Source organism: Lynx canadensis, chromosome F1 (assembly GCF_007474595.2).
Source record: "Lynx canadensis isolate LIC74 chromosome F1, mLynCan4.pri.v2, whole genome shotgun sequence".
In the NCBI taxonomy this organism is placed as follows: Eukaryota; Metazoa; Chordata; class Mammalia; order Carnivora; family Felidae; genus Lynx; species Lynx canadensis.
Genome location: NC_044319.2, coordinates 30,921,801 through 30,937,165, shown reverse-complemented (window position 1 = coordinate 30,937,165; position 15,365 = coordinate 30,921,801). Strand labels below are relative to the sequence as shown.

The 15,365-nt window shown below is 35.7% G+C and overlaps 1 protein-coding gene across 1 annotated transcript in view; it reads left to right on the top strand.

Moving 5' to 3' along the window:
* Positions 1-15,365, top strand: part of PPP2R5A (protein phosphatase 2 regulatory subunit B'alpha) — a 68,672-nt gene that overhangs the window by 22,714 nt on the left and 30,593 nt on the right. Inside the window, exons 2-3 of the mRNA XM_030302986.1 lie at positions 11,015-11,211; positions 14,492-14,593. Of these exons, the coding sequence (XP_030158846.1) occupies positions 11,015-11,211; positions 14,492-14,593 (299 nt within the window). The remainder of the gene's footprint in view (positions 1-11,014; positions 11,212-14,491; positions 14,594-15,365) is intronic.

Genomic DNA, 15,365 nt, shown 5'->3' with positions numbered 1-15,365 from the left:
ATTCCTTCTCTGTATAGTTCCTTTCTTTCTGGTACTTTAACCTGTAGATTCCAGCCACTTCATTAGCCCTGATTTCCACTTTGTATTTAGCTCAGCAAGCCTGTTTGCTATTTTGAGTCTTCTCCCTATGGTGCAGTCTGGAAAGTGCTAACAGAGAGCTTATGTGATTGTGGGCTCACTCTGTTTCCCTTCTCTTAAGGATCACAGTCCCATATTGCGTGTTTTCCAGCATCTGAAAACAGTTATTTCACATATTTTCTCCAGTTTTTAGTATGTTACAGTGGAAAGTCTAGCCTGCTGGAAGCAGCAGTGTTGCCCACACTTTTTGTTATTTTTGAATCCAATGGGTATGGAGTGATGTATTTCACACGTAAATTCATATGTATGGTTTATACATATTAACATTTTTCTGCTTTCCAGTGTGGTTGAATGTCATTTCATATGTTTATTGATCATTTATGTTTCATGTGCTCTTTTCTATAGATTTGTCTTTTTCTTATTGATTTATAGATGTTCTTTTGTGAATTCTGGATGCCAGTCCAGAGTTGGTTATAAAATTAAATGTTTCACACTTTACCTAGTCACATTTAGTCTTTTAGTTCTCTAAAAGAATTAATTTTTATAAATGGTGTGAAGGAGGGATCTAATTTTTTTTCCATATGAATAACCAATGGTCCTACCATAATTTATTAAATTAAAAAATTCACTACTGACATTAAAAAAACCCAACTCTATTATATATTAATCTTCTGTATATGTACCCTAGTATGTTCCTAGGTACCTTATTTTTTTCTTTTCCAGTGGTCTTTTTGTCTATTCCTGTCTCAAGTCGTGTAGTTTTAATCACTATATGTAGTAAGGTTAGTCTTCCCTTCTTCATCTTAAATATCAGCTTGGCTATTCTTGGCTCTTCATTTTTCCTGATGAATTTTAAGAGCAACTCTTCAGGTTCCAACAAAACACTCTGTCAATTGAGTGCAGCATCATGTTACAATCCAAAATGCTTTCTCTGTATAGATTGAGGAAGATGTCTTCTCATCCATGAATAATTCTATATCTCTGCTATTTATTTCTTTTATATATTTCATAAAAGTTTTGTAATTGTCTTCATAAAAGTCTTTCTTGTCTTTTGTTAGATCTCTCAAATTACTTGCCTCGGGAACCCAGTCAACATATTGTGAGGAAGGTTAGGCCACATGGAGAGGTCACATGTGGTGGTTCTGGCACTAGCCCCTGCTAGACCTTCATTCAAAAGCCTGAATTAACTATCAACACATATATGAGTGATTTAGCCTTCACAGATTTCTCCCTCTAAGTTTTCTAGTTTTCTAGCTGAGGCCTTAGACTTCATGGAACAGAGATAAGTTGTCCCTGCTATGTTCTGTCTGAATCTCTGACTTAAAAAAACTGTGATAGATAATTATTGTTTCAAGCCACTAAATTTGGAATGATTTGTTACTAAGCAATAGAAAATTAAAACACCAGACATCATTCTGATAATGATCTGGCTTCTCCTGTAGGTCTGCCTAAGGAACACATAACTGGAATATTCTAATATGGTACATGGAGGAATAATTTCCCATCACAAATTAATAAATTGGCATTTATTACTAAGTCATGAACTTGGCTAATTTACATTTGTACTGTGTATAATTTAGTGGTACAGTTTTCCTAAATAAGTTTTACAAACTGACACTAAAGAGTATAGTTAAAACTTTCTCACCACATTTTCTTAAAGATTCTAATTTAGTCTTCAAAAAATTTTTACAAAGTTTGCTAATATCAGACGAATTAGTGTAATCAACCAGAGTATATACCCAACTACATAGGCATTATTTTTCTCAAATAGTTTATACTGTGAAACATGAGACCTCTTGTGACTCTGATTCTTTTTAGAAAGAACCAGTCATAGAAGTCACATAGTCTCACTTTTATGGCCTTTAGTTGGAAGTCACGTAGCTTCACTTCTGCAGTACTGAGACTGTTCCCTAGAAGCAAGTGACTAAGTCTAGCCCACATTTCATAGGAGAAATAAACACGTTTTGAAGAGAGGGGTGTTAGATAATTTGTGGACAAAAATTTTTTTTTAATTTTTTTTAACGTTTTTATTTATTTTTGAGACAGAGAGAGACAGAGCATGAACAGGGGAGGGTCAGAGAGAGGGAGACACAGAATCCGAAGCAGGCTCCAGGCTCTGAGCTGTCAGCACAGAGCCTGACGCGGGGCTCGAACTCATGGACCATGAGATCATGACCTGAGCCGAAGTCGGACGCTCAACCGACTGAGCCACCCAGGCGCCCCTGTGGACAAAATTTAAAACTACTACACTTGCTAAGCATGAAATTAGAACAAAGGAAGTTTTATAAATAATGGTATTAGGCAAAAATATCTTAGTTCTCTCATAGCAGGGGAGATAGTCGTGTTTGATGGTTCCGGTAGACTTGAAATCCTTTGGCTAAAGTTTTTTCTCATTGGTTAGTGTTTAGGTAAGCACTGACTTTATTTGCTTCTGAAGAGGATGAAGAATGAGAATGGTAGAGTCCATTCCAACCAGTGCACGTAAAACAGGAAACTTCAGGTATCATTATAAATGGAACATGGGATATAAAAGCGGGCGTAATGGGAAATGAAGTTGGAAAGGTGGTGCCACTTACTTTCTCCTCCTCTTCTTTCACCCTCAACCTTAGTCATCTTTACATTATTACATTTTTAAGGTTGGTAACATTTTCTGTACCACAGTTAAGATTTTTGTAAATTGTAATTCTTAAAGTTGAAAGTGAGTGAAGGCTTATGTTGTTGACTATATAGGCTTCAGAGCCACATAATGTAATTACATTTCCTTATATAGTTTTTTTTTAGTATTTAGAAACTGGAGTTTCTAATTGTGTCTCTTTTTCTTTCCTTGTACTTTCAACATACTCTTAAGTTTTTCTTCAGTTTTCCATGCAATATGATATCCTGTTGATCTTCCTGTAGGCATAACTCTCATAGGGCTTTATTCCTCCTGTTCTGAATGGCTCAGTTGCTCTCTAGGACTTAATTGCTTTTCTGGATTGTTTTCCCCTATTCCTGGATTCCATTTTTTCCCTTTTTCCTTTATTGCTGCATCATGTCCTCAGGTAATTTCTTAAGAAAGGTTGTGAGGGTGCTAAGTTTTCCAAGTGTTTTTATATCTGAAAATGCCTTTATTGAATCCTTATACTTTATTGATTGTTGGCTAGTTAACACAGTTCTAGATTGGCATTAGAATTTGAATGATATAGCCCCATTATCTTCTTGCGTCATCTTGGATATCTGTCTCTGGTTCTTTTGTGAGTTAATTAAAAAAATTTTTTTTATTTATTTTTGAGAGAGAAAGAGAGGCAGTGTAAGCAAGGGAGGGGCTGAGAGAGGGAAACAGAACAGGCTCCAGGCTCCCAGCTGTCAGCAGAGCCCATCGCGGGGCTGGAACTCACAAACCTGGAGATCGTGACCTGAACCGAAGTCAGGTGCTCAACCAACTGACCCACCCAGGCACCCCAACTTTTTTTTTTTTTTTTCAATTTGAAAGCGTTCAGTCTTTTCTCCTGGGCATTTGAAATTTCAAAGTGATATGCTAAATTAACCCATTGCTTGGCGTCTTTTTTTGTTTATTTAGTTTTCTTTCATGTTTCAAGGCTTTACTTGAATGTCTGGTGATCCTTTATTTTCTATTAAAATTAGTGAATTTTAAAAAATCACTTTAGAAGTTGGATGGAGGTTCACTCACTGCCTGCTTTTGTTTAGAGTAATTGGTCAGGGAACTAACTAGTAAAAGCTAGAATTTTTCTCTGGGACAATTGAGTTGCTTTGCCCACCCTTTTTTTTTTTTTTTTTTTTTTTTTTTGGCCTGGAGCATGAATGCTTGACTGACTTTTGGATTGAGATGGTAGACTGTTCAGTACATGCAGATTTATATAATCTCCTATTTTCAGCTCATGTCTTAATCCCATCCTCTATTTCACCAGGTATTTCTAATCCAGAGTTCTGTGGGAACCTTACCTATAATTCCCTGTTTATTCTAGAATGTGGCTTCCTGCTTTTTGGTTTCGTCAGTTACCACTTCTTCATGTACTTTGAGTTTTCCAGAAATTTGTTGAAGTCTTTTGCCTAAAGGCCCATTCTTTCTCTTTGTTATTGTGGGTTTACATACATACACACACACACACACACACACACACACACACACACACACACACACAGCTATATTCTGTTGTGGGTTTTTTTTAGTCGTATTTAAACAATTTTTTAAAATGTTTATTTTTGAGAGAGAGCGAGCAAGTGTGAGCGGGGGAAGGGCAGAGAGAGAGGGAGACACAGAATCCAAAGCAGACTCCAAGCTCTGAGCTGTCAACCCAGAGCCCTGAGATCATGACCTGAGCGGAAGTCGGAGGCTAAACCCACTGAGCCACCCAGGTGCCCCAGTCTTATTTTAGAATGAAAGGGAAGAGATAAACAAATTTGCCATCTTTAACTAATATACATTGTGAATCTGTAAGTGGGTAAGGATTTAGAATATAGCTATTAGAGGAACAGTTGATAGATATTTCAAAGACTGTGGTCTTATATGTACTTTTTCTTGCATTCTAGGTGATTTGAATCCTGTTTGCATTACAGATTTATTTTGTGATCTTGGACATGCTTTGTAGTGTTCCCTCTTAGAGTACTTGTTGTAAAGCAGTCGTTTTCAAACCTTTTTTGACTGCAAACTATAATAAGAGACACATTTTACAGGGGGCACCTGGGTGGCTCAGTCGGTTAAGTGTCTGACTCTTGGTTTCAGCTCAGGTCATGATCTCATGGTTTGTGGGATTGAGCCCTGTGTCAGACTCCATGCTGGCAACATGGAGCCTGCTTGGGCTTTTCTCTTTCTGCCCCTCTCCCGCTCGTGCTATCTCTGTCTCTCTCAAAATAAATCAACTTTAAAAAAACCACATTTTACTTTACTGCTCAGTACTCATACTGAGACACATTGATATTTTATATATATTTTAAAATTCTAGTCATGACCCACTAAAATGATCTTACTACCCAGCAGTAGATTGCCATTCACACCTTGATAAACAGTTCTCTAGAGCAGTATTTCTTTTTTTTCCGATTTTTTATTTTAAGTTTATTTATTTCCTTATTTTGAGAAAAAGAGCAGGGGAGGGGCAGAGAAAGAGGGGAAGAGAATCCCAAGCAGGCTCTGAGCTGTCAGCACAGAGCCGAATGCTTAACTGTTGGAGCCACCCAGGTGCCCCTAGAGCAACATTTCTTAAAGTGTGAGTCAGATACATCTTCATGTTGGGTGTTGAAAAAAACTTAAGCATTTAGAGATAAATAGGGAAACCTGATAGGGCTTTTGTGAGTTTTCAAAGTTGTATTAATAATTCTTCAAAGATTAAATGCCTCCCTTCCCTAGAGTTGTGTTGATTCTCCTTCTGCCTAAGACTTCTACAGTACTGAAAATTTTTTAGTGGGATCAAATTTCAGTCATAACAAAATGAAGAGAGTTAAGATGCATTTGAAAAACTCATCTTCCAGGCAAGTTTAAACCAATTATGTATTTTTCAAGGCAAAAAGCACATCTGTTTTTAAATAATTCTTTGATTCGTGCAGTTTTTCTTATATCTTCCATAATTTTTTTTTTAATTTTTTTTAACGTTTTATTTATTTTTGAGACAGAGAGAGACAGAGCATGAACGGGGGAGGGGCAGAGAGAGAGGGAGACACAGAATCGGAAGCAGGCTCCAGGCTCTGAGCCATCAGCCCAGAGCCCGACGCGGGGCTCGAACTCATGGACCGCGAGATCGTGACCTGAGCTGAAGTCGGACGCTCAACCAACTGAGCCACCCAGGCGCCCCAGATCTTCCATAATTTTCATGCAGAGCTTGTTTTATTGGGGACTTAGTAAAGAGCACTTTTAGGAAATCCTTAGTTCTCTGATATTTTTGAAGAGATAAATGTAGGTCATAATATTTTTTTAGGTCATAATATTTTTAAATTGTAATCAAATTTCTTTGACAATTTAAAGACTTAAAGCATTTAAAACTGTTGAACGCGATACACTATGATAATAATCACTGGTAATAATTGCTAGTCTGAATTGCTCCCAAGTAAATACTTAGGGAGACCAAAATATACTAAAAGATTTATGAATAGGACTGGTTTTTCTCTTCATTTAAATGGCAGTCACCAGGATCTTAAATACTCATCCTTTATTTGTTCCTGATTTATTTACAAATTTTAGAAGAAATTAATAATCCACTTGAAATAGATACATGTCAGGGGCACTTCTCTTGACTTTGGCTCAGGTCATGATCTCACCATTTGTGATATTGAGCCCCCCATTGGGCTCTGCACTGACAGTGTGGAGCCTGCTTGGGATTCTCTCTCCTGTCTCTGTCCCTCCCCTGGTTGTGTGTGCTCGCTGCGCTTTCTCTCTCTCTCTAAATGAAATTAAAAAAAAAAATGGATACATGTTGTTATGTCAAGAAGACCTGCTTTAAACTGCTGGAGCAAAAATTTGGGGTCTCTTGTGTAATTAATTTCAAGTTGACTAAGCAAATACTGTGTTGTACTCAGGATGATGTGTAACAGTTAAGTGTGTGCATCTACCATTCCAGTTGCTGTATGGCGTAGTACTCTAAGGTGTTCTGAATTTTTCCTGTGAACTTGTATGTTTCTGCAGGTGTTTTTATTTTTAAACCACTAAGTGAAATTCTCATAGAAGACATCAGTGAATATTGCAGGTAGAGAATCCTAAGGAAAAAAGCTATCACCATTGGAATCGGAATGGACATTATCCACATTGAAAATGGCGAATGGATAATTAACATTAGCCCAGTAAAAATAACTAAGTTCAAACAATACATGACATTACTGCCTAAATGTTAAGACATTGCCAAACTGAAATATCATTGAGTATAACAGACTTCATTTGGAAGCATTCTTATAAATGGTGAAGTTAAAGTATAAAGTCACCAATATAGATTTTGTCAGCACTTTTTACATTAGCAAAGAGAATTATTACACGTTCTTTTTCTCACAAGTTGTCATTCATATTTATGAAGTATAGCCAGAATATAGTCTGATCTTTTTTCAACTTATTGAAATATATTTTCTGCTTTTCTTTTTTTTCTTACGAGAAAATTCAGTGTAAATTGTGTTTTGTAGAGACACCTGAGTTGGGACATAATAAACATCAACAAGTACAATATATTTCATAGCTTCTTTTTTTTTTTTTTAATTTTTTTTTTTAACGTTTATTTATTTTTGAGACAGAGAGAGACAGAGCATGAACGGGGAAGGGTCAGAGAGAGGGAGACACAGAATCTGAAACAGGCTCCAGGCCCTGAGCTGTCAGCACAGAGCCCGACGCGGGGCTCGAACTCGCAAACCGCGAGATCATGACCTGAGCCGAAGTCGGCCGCTTAACCGACTGAGCCACCCAGGCGCCCCTATTTCATAGCTTCTTGATGAAAACCGTAATCATCTTTTCTTACTAGGATAACCATTATAAAAATGTTTTTAATCTACGTAAAGATGTTGCATGTCATGTACCTAGCAGTTTGTAATCCCTTGAAGACAGGAAGTCATCTCTAACTTTCAGAACTAAGTTAGAAGTTTTTATTATTTAAAAAAAATCTTTTTTACATGTTTGTTTATTTTTGAAGGAGAGAGAGAGAGAGAAACAGAGCATGAGTGGGGGAGGGGCAGAGAGAGAGAGGGAGACACAGAATCTAAAGCAGGCTTCAGACTCCGAGCTGTCAGCACAGAGTCAGATGTGGGGCTCGAACCCACGAACCATGATATCATGACCTGAGCCGAAGTTGGACCCTTAACCAACTGAGCCACCCAGGTGCCCCAGAACTAAGGACTGTTTTGAAAGTTAAATTAGGGTTAGGTGGGAAAGGATTTTTCTTTTCTCTAATACTTAAAAAAAATTGAGGACTGGAAATGTCTATTTTAACTCAGAGCCAAAGGAGTTGAAATGTTAACTTTTCTAAATAATTCTAATGTTTGGGAAGATCCAGATGTGACCTATCCCGTCTAAGCATTAGGTAATGCTGAGATAAAACACTGGAGAAGAAAAATAAATTCAAATAAGTCTTTAAGTTAAGAAATGGATTACTGAATGGAGAAGCTATGAAAAACACCAATTTTTCTGTAGAGAAGACTCTTATGAGTTAGGTGCCCAGAAAATGAAACTTCTTTTTGTAACATATTCCTGAATCTACTACTATTTACCAGTCCTAAAAATCATTTGTGTCTTCTAACATGTTAGCCAGAGGCTTCTCCTTTTTTATTCCAACTTTGAAATATATTCACTCAACTTCATGACCATTATCTCGTTTAATCCATTTAAATCACCATCAAGGTAGGTTGTTGATAAAAATGGTCATTACTATAAATTCTTAAGCATAGACATGATGTAATAATTTATTGATGCCACTTTTGATATCCAGCAGAAATTTTGAACTTAATTCTGTAGCCTGTTTTTCAGTGCATAGTCTTTATTCCGCAAATTTAAGAGTTTTTTTCAAGCATCAAATATATGTTTGTTGACTTCTTATATACCCTACACTATGATATAAAAGAAATAAAAAGAAAACTTGTTCAGTGAATGATCCTTGCCTTTATGGAATCTGAAATCTTTTGGTGGGTGATAAAAGAAATACTCATTAAAGACAGACTTAAACATAATGCATACTCAACTCTATGATTGAGACTGAGTACTGTAGATGTTCAGAGAAGGGAGGGATCACTGTGTTCTGACCTACTTACTACCTAAGGGAAATTTTGTGGAGAATGTGAGATTTAATTTTATTCTTGGAGGGTGAGTGAAACATAGGGGAGGAAATCTGGTAAGGTATATCAGGTAGGGAAGAGTTTGAGCAGACACATGGCCTTTGAGGAACAAGAAAGGCAGTGATTTCCTGTTGAGTTGGTAGTGGGAGGAAAAGGAGAATTAGTTAGGGCTGGACCACATAGTGAAATGGGATATTGTATGAGTTTTTGTATTAAAAGGAAAAAATAGCTTAAAAATATTTTAAAAACTCTGTCAGAACTGAGTTAGCTTGTAAAGGTACGACACCTATTTCCCTATATTCCCCATCAGTATAATGGGGAATCTTTATGTATAATCTTTATGTATAATTATACATAAAGATCTAATATATGTTATAATAAAGATATAAAGTGGGGCACCTGGGTGGCTCAGTCGGTTGAGCATCCGACTTCAGCTCAGGTCATGATCTCATAGTTCGTGAGTTTGGGCCCCACGTCAAGCTCTGTGCGGGCATCTCAGAGCCTGGAGCCTGCTTTGGATTCTGTGTCTCCCTCTCTCTCTGCCCTCCCCCAGTTGCGCTCTGTCTCTCTCTGCCTCTCAAAAATAAATAAAAATAATTAAAAAAAATTAAAAACAGATATAAAGTTATACAATGAGGATATAGATATCTTTACAAATAGATAAAGGTATTACTGAGAAATTAAAAAAACGTATGGGGGTTTCCTGTACAGTATGAGTTGAGAAGGATTCTTCCAGCTCAAATAATCACCCCTTCTCTAGTGTGTAACACATACCCAATCTAACAAGTTTAGCGTAATTGGGAAGCTTACAAAAAGCAGAGGTATTATTCATCTTCTACTTTTTCAAATTAAGTATATTAAGTAGGTGCATATGAGGTTTTTTTTTTTTAATTTAATCCCCCTAATTAAGAAACTTAAATAATTGAGCTAATTGAAGGTCCTTGTTTACAGATGTGAAAGTTCAGAATTGAAATTTTGTTGTTTTTTTAATGTTGGAAACAAAAGGATTTAATACATATGTTAGACTCAAATCAATATAATGTGTCCATAGTTTTGTAAATAAGTAGAAAGTAAAACAAGAAACATTTACTGAATGCCTATTGTGTGCCAGATACTGTTCTAGATATAAGAGGAGGTGGGGTGTGGGGAGAGGGACAGACAGAGATAGAGATAAAAATAACACTTGTTTCCCGTCTTTGTGTCCATAGTTTTGTAAATAAGTAGAAAGTAAAACAAGAAACATTTACTGAATGCCTATTGTGTGCCAGATACTGTTCTAGATATAAGAGGAGGTGGGGTGTGGGGAGAGGGACAGACAGAGATAGAGATAAAAATAACACTTGTTTCCCGTCTTTGGGGGCCTTGCAGTCTAGGAATGTTGTACATGTAAAACATAATTGCCACATAGAACAAAAAATGTTACAGTAGGTAACTTAGGTACAAACCTAAGATACATTTGGGTAAAAGGGGATTAACCAGTTTAGCTTTAGTGTCCTAGAGTTTCTGAGGGGAATATGTTTCTGCTGAAACTTAATAAATGGGGAGGGTTCCCAGGGTGGGAATGTGGGAAAAGAACATTCCAGGCAAAGGAAATTGTAAAATCTCACAAGTCGAGGGAATATGGTTTAACCAAAGGGTTACATGCTGCAAAGTGTTGAGAGTTGATTGTTGACAACAGGCAGCTGAATTTTGTACACAAGTTTGAGTTTCAATTTGTAATTTTTGGAGAATCATTGAAAAGTATTGAGTGTGATCAGATTGATTTTCTGTTTAGCACAATTTTTAGCTTTTGAGGTAGTTTAGAAGGTAAATCAGGAGTTGTAGTAGTTATGGGACCAGGCAAGAGGAGTAGTTAGGATATCATTGCTGTAATTTAGATGATGGAAGATGAGGATAATTAAAATGGCAGTGAGAATGACCAAAAAAAGGGTAGATTCCAGATATGTTAAACAGAATCAATAACATATAATGGTTGATTATGGGTAGTAAGAGAGGAAGAAAAGTCCATTGTGGATCCTGGTTTCTGGCATGAATGATGAGATTAGATGGGTGAATTTCTCATGATTTTTTTTTTCTTCACTAGATTCTTGAGAGAAGTTTTTTTTATTTTATGTGTGTGAATAGCATCTATAAAATTAATAAGCTTATTAAAGGTAATTTCTGAGTAGGTTATTTCTAAGTTTTTCTTTATTTTTATTTATAGATGCCACTTCCAATGAACAACAAGAGCTTTTCTGTCAGAAGTTGCAGCAGTGTTGTATACTGTTTGATTTCATGGACTCTGTTTCAGACTTGAAGAGCAAAGAAATTAAAAGGGCAACACTGAATGAACTGGTTGAGTATGTTTCAACTAATCGCGGTGTAATTGTTGAATCAGCGTATTCTGATATAGTAAAAATGGTAAGCCTTCTAGACTTAAGTTCCTCAGATTTCTATAAATTCAAGTAAGATCTGAGGTGTAATTATGAATTACTGAGACTGATTTTTAATAAATATACAATAATCAGTGTACTCAATGTTTTTTAAATAGTCCATTTGAAAGATTATCCATTCATTCCACTGATGCTGTCTTATAATAGTTCAATGGCTGGTGGCTGTCATATTGCATAGTGCAGATCCAGAGCTTAGGAGAAACGTAGGCTTAAGATTATACAGATTGATAGGTGATTGTCATAGAGCTGAATTGTCACTAAGGGAGAATGTCTAAAGTGCAGAGAGAGAAGACCAATGAAAAACTATTGGACTCCACATTTCAGCAGGGTAGGTAAAGGAGTCAGGTCTTAAAAAATGTATTTAGACTATTTTAATATATTTATAGATTCTATAGCACTTGAATTTTAATAAAAACTCAGGACCTTTAAAAAGGTAAATAACATAAGTTTATGAAGTCTCTGAAAAATAGATTACTGCCAACTTTATTAAGGTAAGGTTGTTTAGGATACTAATAATTCAACCTTATTCTCCATCAAACAGTAAAGTTTGTTTAGGATTTGCGATTTTTGTATTTTGGTGCATAGTACCAAAATACAAAAAATGTAGTCGGAGTAATTAGAGAGTCACTGAATACATAATTAAAGCTTAGATGTTACCAGGGTATAGAAGGTTATAACAAGTATAATTTGTAGTTGTCTTCATTTCCTTCCCCTTGGCTAATATATGTTCTGGGGGAAGAACAAAATGTGTAGGAAAGTTTAATTTGGCCCCGTTATACTAGCTGAGTTTTTTTTTTCATCGCATTTGCACCAGAAAATTTGGGATGATTTTTTTGTTTTTTTTTTTTTTTCAAAAATGAAAAGCCTTAAAGAAGTTTTTTTTTTTTTTTTTTTTAATTTTATTTTTTTTTTTTTTTTTTTTTTTTTTTTTTTTTTTTTTTTCAATGTTTATTTATTTTTGGGACAGAGAGAGACAGAGCATGAACGGGGGAGGGGCAGAGTGAGAGGGAGACACAGAATCGGAAACAGGCTCCAGGCTCCGAGCCATCAGCCCGGAGCCTGACGCGGGGCTCGAACTCACGGACCGCGAGATCGTGACCTGGCTGAAGTCGGACGCTTAACCGACTGCGCCACCCAGGCGCCCCTTATTTTATTTTTAAAATATAATTTATTGTCAAATTGGCTTACATCCAACACCCAGTGCTCCTTAAAGAAGTTTTAAAAGATTAGCTATACAAGGAACATTAATCAAAATGCAGATTGCTTCCTAGACTCTCAGACTGTAAAAATTAAGTGACAGTTTGAAAACAGAAGTATTAAATACTGATAAACTCATTTTGTTTTGTGTTTTGTGTTTATCATTTAAAATATGTTCAGGGGAAAAAACGGTATTTCCATTTTACTGATTGGTAAATCAGATGGTTTGTATTCAGGAATTTTAAAAATCCTGGAAAAAGGTACTTTATTTTAATCTCTGTAGAGTTACTGACTTGGGTGCCTGCTAGGTCAGTTGGTAGAGCATGCAACTTTTGATCTTGGGGTTGTGAGTTCGAGCCCCATGTTGGGTATAAAGATTACCTAAAGTTATTGACTTGGATATTGAAGGTATTCAAATATTTAGATATCAGAAGTACTCAAATGTTTGAGTCAGTTTATTCTATACTAATAAATTCTGGGATTTAATTTCTTTCTCCAAGAAAAAAGGTGTGTGTGTTTTTCTTTCTTTTTTTGTTTTTTGTTTTTTAACTTCTGGGTACTTAATTTCTAGACAAGCATGACGCCAACTCATGCTGTTGGCCCTATAAAGTTCTTATGTATATTTGTTATATATAGTTAATTTTATTGGTGGCACAGCAAAGTTAACTTTTTCTTTTACTGCTAATAATAAGTATGATCTCAAAGGCAAATTATGCCCTCTGAATGGGATATATTTCCTTTTCATGTTTTATCTGTGACTTTATGCCATTCTTTGTGAAATTGATATCTGTCAAACTATTCTGCCCTCATGTACTGGCTTTGAGTTCTAGCAGATCAAATTCTAGGTTATTACTTTCTAAGTCTTACGGTTATAGTAATTGACTGTAAGCAGTTATTTGGCTGACCATAGATGCCACTTCATAAGAATAGTTGGAAATTTGCACCACCTATGACCTCTTGTCTCATCCTTTATTCCCCAGATAGTTTATTTCAGGTGACCAACTTCTTAATAGTATGGCCTTAAGTGTTTGCTAAATAAACCATGTGGTTTCTCAGTTATTCATCATTCTTCAAAGATTAGCACCACAGTCTAACCTTTGCTAAAGAACAAAGATGTGTTAGTTTACCTTGGTGCTAACACAGTGTGAATGATGAAATTTTAAATATTGTATTTCATTGAATCTGAAATGAAGAGTCAGCATCCTGATTTTAGAGAGATTAATATGTTTAAAAAAAAAAAAAAGGCTCAGGGGCACCTGGGTGGCTAAGTTGGTTAAGTGTACAACTTCAGCTCAGGTCATGATCTCATGGTTTGTGAGTTCGAGCCCCGCATAATGCTCTCTACTGACAGTGCAGCACCTGCTTGGGATTCTCTGTCGCTCTCTTTCTGCCCCTCCCCAGCTTGTGCTCTCTCTCTCTCTCTCTCTCTCTCTCAAAAATAAATAAACATTAAAAAATAAATAAAAATTAAAAAGGCTCAGAATAGATGAAATACATTAAATCACCAGTGGGATATTATAAACTATGTCCGTAATAGCACTGAGGGTATTCTGCCCTCCTACCCCTCTTCCTTAGTGTTGTGTGTATGTATAAGAATGGAGATCTTTTATCAAACTCTTTTGGATTGTAAGGTAAGTAAATGGCTGGATTAGAATATAGAGGGAATTGTAGAAAGATGAAAAGGATCAAGTTAGGGATAGGTAGACTTAGGAACTTCATGGTTTTCTCCCCAGAATTCCCTTCCTCCCTTTTTTTTTTTTTTTTTTTTTTCCGTTTAAGCAAAACTTGGGAAAGAACAACTTGTAATTTAAGGAAGAGGAATCCAGAGGTAATCTGTAATCTTTAGTAGGTTGGCATTTGAAGAAGTCATAGTTATGGGATAGAAAAAAGAGAAACAAATACCTGACTTCTTCAGATCTTGATGAGGTTTACAGGTTTTGAACTAGGCTTATAGTCACAACTTTTTTCTTAAAGTTATCTTTAAAATATTTCATTTTACATTGTTTAGTTGTACAACAAAGAGTATAAATCTAAATTCATTTTCTTTACAGATCAGTGCTAACATCTTCCGTACTCTTCCTCCGAGTGATAATCCAGATTTTGATCCAGAAGAGGATGAACCCACGCTTGAGGCCTCTTGGCCTCACATACAAGTATGAAACATAATTATATATTGACAGTTTTTACATTTATGATATTCTGCTGAAATCATGGTTGTTTTCTTTTAGATCTGAGTGTCTATGGAAAACATTTGACTTTTAGTATGTTTGCTCATCATTTTCTTTTCCCCAAAATACTGTATTTCACTTTTTTTGAGGTAAAATACACTTAACATTTATCATTTAAACCATTTTAAAGTGTACTACTCGTGGCATTAACTACATTCATAGTGCTGTGCAGCCATTACCACTGTCTAGTTCTAGAACTTTTTTATCACTCCAAATGGAAGCCCCATTCACATTAGCAGTCACTTCCCATTCCCCTATTCTCACAGTTCCTGACAACTCCTAATCTACCTTCTGTCTTTATGGCTTTACCTGTTCTGAATATTTAATATAAATGAAATCGTATCATATATGGCCTTCTGTGTCTGGATTCTTTTATTTAGCATAGTATTTTTAAAGTTCATCAGTGTTGTTGCCTATGTCCATACTTCATTCTTTTTAATGACTGAATGATATTTCATTTTCTGGATATACCATATTTTGTTTATCCATTAATCAATTGATGGGTGTTTTGGCTTATTGTAATGAGAACTGTTATGAACATTCACGTACAAGTTTTTGTTTTAACATGTTTCCCATAAATTTTGATACGTTGTGTTTTTGTTTTCATTCACCTCAAAATAAATTCTAATTTTCCTGTGATTTCTTCTGTATTACTAAGGAATGTGTTCACTTGTTACATATTTGTGATTGCCACATT